The 11,566-nt window shown below is 44.0% G+C and overlaps 1 protein-coding gene across 1 annotated transcript in view; it reads right to left on the reverse strand.

The window, feature by feature from the left end:
* The window catches only part of FREM3 (FRAS1 related extracellular matrix 3), a gene marked incomplete at its 3' end in the record, with an annotated part of 45,703 nt that overhangs the window by 33,892 nt on the left and 245 nt on the right, over positions 1-11,566 (reverse strand). The window contains 2 exon segments of the mRNA XM_010576306.1: positions 4,686-4,775; positions 6,694-11,566. Coding sequence (XP_010574608.1) covers positions 4,686-4,775; positions 6,694-11,566 — 4,963 coding nt within the window.

The following is an 11,566-nucleotide window of genomic DNA, read 5'->3' on the forward strand; positions in this document are numbered from 1 at the left end:
GCAAGACATCAAAATGGACAAACAATCCCAGAGCTTCTTCCAGCTTATAGTGAATAATTAGTAAAATTATAGTGAAAGTATTGAAATGATTTTCAAAACTTTCAAAGGGGGGAAATGTTACAATACAATAAAATCAGTTTTGCACTTACAAGTTAAAATTGTAACTATAGGGAATTGTGTTAGGTACAATGAATCATGATGGGTATAACCATAGAAACCTCATATATTTTCTATCAAATTTTGTGTTTAAGAACTAACATTATGATTGAAACAATAGACAAAAGTGTAGCCAGGGGACTAGCTAATAGAGGTAATTAACACAAGGGCAGTCAAGTGATTAACTAGTATTTACTCATAAGTTTTGCAGTTCTTTGCTCTTATGACTAGATTCCTGTACGCTAGATGAGAACAATGTTGACATTGACCACATGGGACTGAAATTGCATTAAGCTTCAAGATCAAAGAACAAGGACAAGAACAAGGACTTCAAGGACAGCCAACAGAATCTCAAATGGGTCAGTGGTCGTAAAAGCAGCCCTTCGACTCACATGAATTTGTCATTATGCATGATTGGATGCAGGCAGTACTATGATAATCACTAATAATTTTTTTATGCATATGTATATTAATCTGATTAATATGTAATTAGTTATTCCATATAACCTGTTTGTACTGAAGCTGTGGCATGCATGCTAGGTGGAATTATCCCCTGTTCATCCAGTGCTGCAGTAAACGAAGTGCCTGCTTCTTAACATCACATTGGTGTTAAGGAGTTTTATTCTGGATTTCGATAACAAGTTCACATCAGCAGAACATTGTAGCTTTCAGTATCAGCAAGCTCTCATTACTCTTTTGGCAGCAGTAATTGAAAACAAGATCTAGAGGGCAGCAATGACAGGAGTGTCAAAAGGTTAAGTGTACTAAAAACTGCAGAATAAAAAAGGTGAACTCTATAGGTAAATAAAAGAGTTACTCATACAAAATATCACTGGACGTAAACCAGGTGGAGAGGCATTGGACTAACCAAGTCGAACTAAACTGATCTTTGCATAAAAATCACCAAGGAAAAATAACAAATGCTTCCCAAATCAAATACAGCAAAGGCAGAAGTAACCACTCTACGTTTACTGCATGTCATTGCTCCATTACCAATCTTTGAACAAACTTGGCATTATGCTATCTGTACACTCACCCCAGGAATAAATCATTAAAACGAGCTGAACCTTACCTACTTTGTATTCGATTTGTACCAATACTTGTTTTGTGAAATGAAGTGCATGCTCAACACTGAACACTCATGAATAAGAGCTGCCAGTATGCACCACAATTAGTAGGTTAAAATTCTACTACTTCTGCCCAAATCTTCAGTTTAATGCAGGTATGGGAACAGTTTCCTCAAGTTAAAGGGATCAACTTTTCTGAAAGCTGTCAGCCATTCTCTCTCACATGTCACTGATAAAGGTTTCCTAGCAGCTCTCTTAAATGCAGAACAACTAGTTATCCAGATAAAGAACCTAAAGGAATCTTTCCTATCCTCAGGTTAGACAAAATGCTATTATTCAAAAGGTATACTCTCCCATTAAAGGGTGAAACTTCTGTCTGGAAGAACCTGATTGTGTTTGTGCAAGGGAAGCTACAAGACAGAGAAAAATGCAGGCATTTTCTCCTCATATTCAATATGCGCACACACACATTTCATTGCTCAGTTTCCTTTGTACTGATGCAAATTATATGCTTTTAAGAGGACTTCAGAAGCTAGAACACAAAACCAGAGAAAATAGCAGGCTTTTTCTTGAACGTTGCTGAAGCAGTTATAAACTGCACTGAAGCAGTGTACATTCTCTCCTCCCGCTGGGCCTTTAGGTATTTTTTTCTGAGTTGTACAACAGCTATTACAGTTGTGCCTTCTTTCTGGAACTCCCTTGGGAGGTAAATGCACCTGAGGGAATATTTTTAATGTATTTCTAAGCACCAAAGCCATCAAAAGACTAATCCAGATAGAACTTCTTTTAAAAGCATTTCCTTGTGCTATAGTAGTAATGACAGCATTGACTTTTCAACCTTCTTTTCCCCCACCAAACAAGTTTTAAGTGAATTTTCAGATGCTACTTGCTCCTGTAGCCATGTACTCTTCCTGTAGTTGTGCCAGTCACATCAGTAGACAACCACCCTTCAGTCAGTACATACTTCTATTATAACCATAGCTGCACACATGTATTGCCACAGCTTTTCTTCCTCTGTTTGTTGATATCTGGAACAGACAGATGATGAAGTAATCTAGCTGAAAGAATCACTCCATTTAGCAGAGGCTGAAAGTGCTGTTAATGAAAACATCCAGTAACTGACTCCCTTTGTGTCCCTGGGTGTATACAGAATAAGAATTACCATCTGTTCAGTCATGTCATTCCTTTTTCCCCATTGTTTCTCATCATTATTATATTACCCCACTTAGTCATGTCACAAAGACTTGTATATTGATCAAGTGACAGCAAAATAAGATGTCTGGAAGAAACACAGGTAGCAGTTCACAGCACCTTCTCCTGTGTGCTAAGTGAAATGTAAGCAAAAATAGACAAAGAATGCATCTCCGATCTTTCTTAAATTAATAGCCCCATTTGATTTTAATTGCATCAGTTGCACACTACTTCAAAAAGAGCTAGAAAATAACTGGCTTGTGAAATCTAGCTTGTTTTTTCCATCACCTTCAGCTGGCCAATGTGCAAACTTTTTCTTTCAGCATAACCAGAGGGAGCACAAAACAAAAGCCATTTTCAGCCTGTCATAGCTTTGTCCCCCAGTGACTCTACTGGCTCCTAAAAGAGAAGATCTTTCCAGCTGTAAAGTTGCCAAGGATACAAAGTGCCAGCCATGGGGAATGGGTTGGTGCATTCTTTGCCCACGAAACAGGTCTTCCAGGTTCCTGAAGCCTGGTGTAACAGCAGCTGAATGAAATTATTTGCTTACCCAAACCTTAACTAGAAAGGAAATAATTTCCTTCAAGCTATGAATACTGTGCACGTTCCCAGCTGCCTACTATTCCATCTTCATCTATAAACATGAGAAACTTTTCCCTGACAGAATCACAATGAACCAGAGGTGTGGTTGATCTAATATTGATAATGTTTTTAATGTCCCTTCAGGTACATAATCTTTCAGATATGAGCAAAGTAACAATACCAAATGACTGGTTCCAAATGTTCAATTACTCCTTGGACAACTGAAAATAAACGAGTCACATTTCATTGTTTTGCTGATACCTTCAGCGCACTGCCCAAAACCAGTAAGTGTTGCCCTACAGATGGGATAAAGAAAACACTAGAAGTCATATCCAAGGTGCTCACATTCATCTTCAAGCCATAAAATGAACGGGTTTATCTCAGCTAATCAAAATGTCTCAGCTAAGCAAAGCACGAGATAGTTCTTAACCCATAACAGAATGCTTATTTCTCAGGCACATACTTATCTCTGGCTGGATTGGTTTATAGCAAATGGTGCATAAAACTACAATGATTTATACTGCTATGAGAACAGAAACAGACTGATTACAGATAGAATGTAATAACTGGTTTCCAAGAGATCAAGATAGACATTTTCTGGTTTGCAATAATTAGAATAGGAAGCCTTAGCAAACTCAAAGGAGCTATTGCTTTTCAGTGACTATCCTCATAAGTATCAGTGCAGATTTCTTTTTAACGAGTCTGCCAATTTTGGACAAAATATTTTAATGGTGTTTCAGATTTGTCTTGAGTCCCGTTAGGAAATACTCACAAATTTAACTTTCTGTCAAATGCTGTGTTAGAATGCTATTCTGACACATTCTATGCACTTAGGATTACATCAAACTAGTCAGGAAGTTTACAGAGATTAATGTGAAGGCAGATCCTTACACAGAAGTTATTTAACCGAATTGCAAACTTATTTTATGAATCTTCTTGTCTACTTTTAATTAAAAGGAACTTGTATAAAATTTTGATGAATTCTCAGTGAACTTAATTCGTATGGATGATTAGGGAAAAATATTGCAGCATACAGAAAAAAACAATACACAGAACAAAACAGATTTTAAAGTAAGAGTCATCAAAGGACTATGCAAAAAATGCAACATACACATATCAGTTGATAGAAATAATCACTGGTCCGCTGAAGCCTTTGAAACAATCACAATGTATGCAAAAGAAGGATATCCTTCTGTATAAATAAGAGCAAAAGGGACTTAACCAGCCTATCTTAGCATTTCACCAGATACTCAGCCCTGATCTAGATCAACTGAACTCTCCTTATTTAAGAAAGATTAGCATTAATTTTCTCTTTTGATTCAGTAGTTGGCCACGATTCCAAACCCATCAGTGCTCCACCTTGCATGGTTGAATTTTTGTAACATGCACAGCTGACCATGAAGGATTAGCTGTCACTGCCAACAGTCCTCCCTCCATAAAGCCACTGAACAAACAGTATTGTGGCAACAGTATATCCCACTAAGAGTTGATAGCTTGCCATAGCAGTTTGCATTAACTGTAACATTATACATTAAAATGAATAAAATATCTTCATTTGTGTTCCTATGTGTTCATGGCACTTTTACATATTACTTATAAAGAAATAACAGATGACTTGTTTATTTAATGTGAACAATCTTCCAGACAGTGTAACTCCAAGATATGTATAATGAAGCATCTTAATCTTACCATTGTCTTCAATGGAGAAATAGAAGATGTCACTGGTAGCATTATCACCTTCCTTCAGGATGTAGCTGATCTTCATTTCATCAATATCGGCTAAGAAAAGAATATGCTAAATGAATAATCATAGAATTTTACTACAGAATATATAGGACATAGTTCATTCTACCTTTACTATTTGATTACTTACTAATAAGTTGGCTAATTTGTGGATAAAGCATTCCAGCAACGAAACTTGTATAAAGTGGCATGGCTTCTTACACTGGTCTATACTCAGCAACACAACATAAATTTAGTTATTAGCTCAAAGAACAATGGCAAAAAGACAGTGAGATATAGTTTTACCATAAATATTTATTTTTTTAAATACTAAAGTCACATCCTTGTTTCAGCACATTAGGAAGAATTACTTTGCTATAACTAAATTGAATCTATTAGGAGTAAAGATCTGCCCATTTTTTAGAGATCAATTTAACCTCAATCAGTTTTTTAAACACTTCTATGACACACAAAACTGTGGCAGGTACATTGGGACTGAATATGAGAATGTATTAAACAAATCACAAATAGGTCTAAAAGTCAATAAAATTTTAATTTGATATCCCCAGAGAATAGGGAAAAACCACCAGGATATTTCTATTACCCTAAAGTTGCAGGTGTATTACCCTATGCCACATTTCATCAATATGAAGACTTCAGAAAAGTCTTCTACTTTTGCTTTTATTTTAGTTAAATAAGCAACAATTTCATTTGATATAAAAATGTTTGGGATATACCTAAATGTTCTTTATACTGCATTCAGCATTAAGCTGTTCTAGAGCTAATTCTGATCTACTAAAGACTTACTCCCCTGGGGTTACCAGTTGCTCTTGTTCTGGCATGGCAGATTTGGGTGCTTTCTGTCAACTGAAAATGTATGAAACATTCTTGAATCAATGGCAAATGATTTTTCACAACACTGTAGCTTGGCAGATGAACTGCAGACTTCTAAAAATAAATTGTGTTATCATAATCTTAAAGTTACAACCTGTCTGGAAGTTACGGATAAATACATAAAATGGAGATAAAGGCTTTTTCTCTCCCCAGATTGTCTTCTCTTGCAAAAGAAAGGTAACATACCTGAGCACATAAAAATAACGGAGACCTCTAATCCTATTATAGTGTCTAATGAGAATTTTGGTAAATGTTGTCCCCCCTACTGATAGTCAAAGCACACTAGAGATAGGCAAACTCTAGGCTGGAAGTTTCCTTGTGAAAGCTTGCAACATGCTATTCTATCCAGGACAGATGAATGACAGTCGTAAACCCAACTACTTAAAATCGGCTAGAGCACAGGGACATTTATAGAGAGTGGCTGCTGTCACTGTGCCCCACCATCCTCTGAGGCTCTTCCCTCTGCACAGGTTTGGTGGAGCTGACCTAAAGGAGGCCTCCCTACCTACTGAGCTTTCTCTGTGGAACAGAATCACAAAAAACATCACCCAAACTACTGAGGCTATACTGGGCATATCCTGCCTTTTTTTTCCTTTTTTTTTTTTTTTTTTAAATACTAGATCCAGTGATGTGCAGAAATATTAATCACCTTTCCAAACAATTCCCTCTGAAGACAACACTGATTTTTGAGCCTGGGTTTAATTTCCAGGCAGGCAAACAGGTACTTCGGTCTTCAACAAGAAACTGGTGCGGGATCTGCAAATCACCATTTCAGATTTTATCCCATCTTCTTACGAGCAGTACTATGCTATGTACACAGTAAGATGTACATTTAACACACAGTAGGAAACGCATTAATGTGTGCGCATAGAACACAGAACTTTTCTATTGTGTCTTCATAGGTAAAACAAAGCTTCATTTCTAAAATGCATGTATTATAATTCTGATCATTTGCATATACTTTGCAGTTTAAAAGACACTACTTTCTAAATCCCCTGAAACAAAGACTCAAATAATAGAACATAAAATAACAGGTTATTGAGCCCAATGTTTATAAGCAAATACAACCATCAGCACCAACCTTGCATAAATGTTCTAATGCTCTCATTTCCGAGGCCAGTGTTAATGATGAAGCCATGCTCCGGCCCATCTGTTATTTTGTACTTCAAGAGATTGTGTGGACTGTCTCGATCCTCTGCCTTTAGTGCCTTGCTAGTGATCAGGAAGCCTAGATGCCCAGCTGGAAGTCTTCTTAGAGTAGGGGCACCCTTGTTCACCACTAACTGTGGCACTCTGTTGTCCAGTGAACTGATCTGAATCCTCATCATTTGGGGTTGATGGATCTCCTTGCTAGTGTCAGGGAAAACATAAAAGTTTGTGTGGGTCCCATCAGTCACGGAGAAGGAGAAGCTATCCTGGCTGGTTTCTGTACCATCATGTCTGTAGCTGATAAGATTCTCATTCAAGTCTTGTTTGGTGAAGCTGGTGACTGGGTAGCTGTTGTTGTACAAAATCTGGCCATGCACTGGCACCTGAGTGACTGTGAATAGGAGCAAGTGGTCAGGTGTATCCCCATCTTCCACAGTCAGCTCAAAAGGGGTGATCAGCCTGGTCTCCCCTTCCTCGACAACCAGGTCACCAATAGTTAGAATTGGCTTTTTGTTGTCCACATCTATGATGGAGACCCTGAAGGTACGAAAGACTGGGTTATACCCATCTGTCACTTCAAACTCAAAACTATCCGTCTTCACCTCATCCTCTGCAGTGTGAATGTAGTAAATCTTGTTGCCAGCAAGTTGGAGTTGAGTAAAGGAAACAACAGGTACCCCAGGACTGTCTGAATTCTCTAGATGGCCCCGGGTTGGGGACCGGGTGACACTGAAACGCAAATTTTCATCAGGACTGTTAATATCACTTGTGCTGAGCAGATCAGTTGTGAGTGTCACCCTTCCACCTTCTTTCAGAGTTACACCCTTGTTGATCACCTCAGGGAAGACCATATCAATGCTACCAATGGTAATATAGAAGTACCTGTCTATCAAGGCATTAATACCATCAGTAACATCAAATTTAATCAGATCACGCACTCCATGCAGGCCAGTATGAACATAGCGGATAAAACCCTGGTCTAAATCATCTTGTGTGAAGTTTGTGCCTTGTGTAATGTTGCACATCACTTCCTCTTGTCTGTTCAGATGTTGTAGGAAACCCTGCACAGGCGCCAAACGGATGACATAAACAAGGCTCTTGTCCTCTGAATCGATGTCTGTGGCTTTAAGGTCTTGACTAGAGATGACCTTTGACTTGCCAATCTCTACTTCCAGACCATTGTTGATTGTCATCCTGGGAGTCTCATCATCTACCAGGATCACCGTAATCGGCACATTCTGCTCCACTGTGTGGTGTCCATCAGTCAGCTGAATTTGGAAGCTATCTTCTTCCACCTCTGAGTCATCATGTTCATACACAATGCTGGAAGCCTCCTGGATCTCCTCCAAGGTGAAGCTGTGAACAGGCACAGTGCCCGTGGAGAGCTGCTGCACAATCTGCCCATGCTTAGGAGGGACAGCAATAACAAAACGCAGTTCATCTGGAGGCATGTCTGCATCGGCTCCGCTGAGGATGGGCGTGTCAATCACCAGGCTCATCCCCTCAAGCACCATGAATTCACGCACAAACAGCTCCGGCTTTTCGTCGTTGGTGGGGATGATGACAATGGGGAAGAACTGGTGAGGCGAGAAGTTAACACCATCAGAGCACTGGAAAGTGAATCTATCCTCCGCAGGCTCCACCCCTTTGTGAATGCTCTGCACATAGTTGACATGGCCCAGGCGAACATCTTTGATGGAAAAAGCACTAATGGCAGTACCAGCTCTAGACTTCTCAGACCCAGGGGCTGGAGAGACGTTCTCCAAATACCCTGAAGTGGACTGAACTGTGACAATGCACAAGATGTCATCTCTGGGAGTATCTACATCCTCCACATCCAGTTGATCCAGAGTTAGAGTACTCTTCCCTCCCTCAAGGACACTGAGCGGCTCTGCCGCAACCATCACTTCAGGTGCGACGCTGTCCACAGGCAATATAGTTACAGCCACACGCACCCTTTGTACTGTGCTGCCTCCCACCACCCATTCACTGGAGAGGTCAAAAATGGTGAGATTGAAGGAATCATACCTCTTTTTCAAGCCAATCTCTCCACTGGTGTGAGCGTAAGCTACAGCTCCACTGATGAGGTCATGCTGGGTAAACTTTTCGGATCGCACTCCATCCATGAGGATGTCACCCAGCTTGGGTGGATCCTGGACAATGAAGGTCAGCACCAAGTCATCTGTATCCTCATCTGTACCCTGGATAAGTGACATAGTAATTTCAGTAGCACTGTTTTCCAGGACATCAATGGCTGCTCCCACCTGCCTGTGACCACCAGGGAGAGAGATACTTGGGTTTTCATCATCCACAGGCTGCACAGCAATCTTGACTGTGATTGGCACGTGATGGACTCCATCACTCACTTCCAACTGGTAAGAATCACTGGCAAACTCATCGCCACTGTGTTTGTAAGAGATGCGCCCACCAGCAATATCATCTAGCAGGAAAGATTCCCCTTGCACCATCAGACCCTCCTCCAGATAACGTAGATGGCCATGCTCCGGAACTTGAATTACAGTGAAGACAATCTGGTCTGCAGATGTGTCCTCATCTGTGGCATCCAGCTGATTGCTGGTGAGAAGGAAGCTGTTTCCCTCAAGCACAGTGAAGCCTGTATTGGTGATCTGAGGTGGCTTGTTGTCGACTGGCTGCAGGAAGAGAGTAAAGGTACCTTGTAGAGAATTGGCAGCTGAATCCTCTACAAGGAACGTGAACTGAACCACCCGTGGTGTGATCCCCAGCTCCTGATCTGGGGGTCGATATGCCACCTTGTGGTGGTTGACCTGGGCTTGGGTGAAATGTGTAATGGACGTCTCAGGACTGTCGGCCAACACAATCTCTCCAGTGACCACAGAGTGATTCTCATCTGTGTCAGTTGGGGGTGTCAGCAAAGTGTACTTCAGCTCCCTGTCATCCGTATCCAGGTCAGTGTACCGTAAATAGTGCTTCTTAAAGATGGTCAGCTGGTATTCCTGCACTGTCATCTGCAGGCTAGTTCCTGGGTACAGTGCAGGTGGCAGGTTGTCTACCGGTTGGACTTTGACAGCGAGCACATGCTCCCCTGACTGGTTAGGGGGGTCGTTGTCATCCTGCAGCCGGAACACAATGTGGCCCATCACTGGGCTGGCACTGTGAGCTCCCGTGTGCCTGAAGAACAGCCTCCCATCGAGGATGTCCTGCTGCAGCCACTCGTTCACCACCCTCTCATAGACGTGTTCATCCTCCACAAAGTGCCAGGGGGAGGAAAAGGAGTCACTCTCCAACCCTGCTCTGCTTTCTTTGCTCTCATAAGATGCTGGTTGCTCTGCCTGACGCAGCAGCAGCTCACCAAAGCGGTGGGAGTGTAGCAGGGACACTGCGGAGTCCCCAGCCAGGACAAATCGGATAGAGGTATCATCAGAGTCAATGTCTGTGGCACTGAGGACAAAAGGTGAGATTTGGACAGTCTGGTGCTCACTCAGCACCAGGCCCGTATTTGCATTCAGCAGTGGTGGCTGATCATCATCAGGAGCAATAGTGATGGGGTACAGAAATTCGACCTGGTGCTGCCCATCTACCATGCGGAAAACAATGTTGTCGCTGTAGCTGTGCTCACTGCCATCGTGCTGGTATACCACCTGCCCTGCTTCTAGCTCTGCAGCAGTGAAGTACTTGCGGCTGGGCGGTACACCCAGTACCTTGAGCTTCCCATGTCGCAGGCCCCGCGTGACCCAGACCTTTACCTCTTTCAGATTGTCCTCATCGCTGATCTCCAAGTTGCCGGACAGTGGCCGTGACTGGCCCTCAAAAAGCATCAGCTGTGGGCCAGTCACACGACTGAAAGTGGCTACGGGGGCCAACGTGTTCATGGGCTTTACCAGGATCACGAAAGCGAAAGGCTCTGAGGAGGCGCCATCAGGGTCTAGCACTTCCATTTCCACCTGGAAAAGCCGCTCCTGGTCCGAGTCCAGGGTAGGGGGCTGGTAGGCAATCTTCAGCTCCCTCACCTCCTGCTGCGAGAAGGCACCGAGGGGGCGGCTGGGGTCATCGGTGCTGAGCAGGAAGCCTTGCTGCTGTGGGTCACTGGGCCAGACAGAGGTGAGGTTGAAGATCAGGAGGTCCGGGGGGGTCTCCACGTCCTCAGCGGCCAGCACGTCCAAGGTGAGCGCTGTGAGCGCAAACTGGTCCACCTCCATCATAAGCAGCGCCAGGAAGCTGGGCTTGGGCGGCGTGTTGTCGGCCCCTTCGTGGATCCGCACCACCACCTGGAAGTACTCCCGCTGCTCCGGGCCGGCGGCAGGCAGCACGGACACCCGCGCCGGGATGCAGTCCCGGCCGGGGGAGGCGGTGGTCGCCGTATGCCGGTAGCGGATCCCCGCCTGCAGCACGGCGGAGCAGTCTCCGCTGTAGCCGGCGGGCAGGGGCCGCCCCTCGGCATCCAGCAGCCGCCCGTAGGCGGGAAGGGGGCCGGCGCCGGCCGCCTCGGGGGGCAGCAGGGTGAGGCGGCAGCGCCGGCCGGGCTCACCCTCGGGGAAGCCCAACACCTTGCCGTCCAGGGGGAGGCTGAGCCCCCGCAGCTTCTCCACGGGCAGGGGCAGGTTGCGGCTGAGCAGGCGCAGCTGCTGGAAGAGCACCTCCACCTCCAGCGCGAAGGGCACGACGAGGGTCCGGCGGGACGAGTCGTAGCGGAGCTGGAGGCGCAGGCGGTACCGGCCGGGGCTGCGGGCCCCGAAGTGAGTGTAGGTGACCTGCCCGCGGGCGAAGGCGCAGGGGAAGCGCGGGGGACGGAGGGCGCCGGCGGGCTGCGGGGCCGGCCCGCTCCC

The sequence above is a fragment of the Haliaeetus leucocephalus genome, unplaced genomic scaffold (genome assembly GCF_000737465.1).
Source record: "Haliaeetus leucocephalus isolate CR32 unplaced genomic scaffold, Haliaeetus_leucocephalus-4.0 Scaffold21, whole genome shotgun sequence".
In the NCBI taxonomy this organism is placed as follows: Eukaryota; Metazoa; Chordata; class Aves; order Accipitriformes; family Accipitridae; genus Haliaeetus; species Haliaeetus leucocephalus.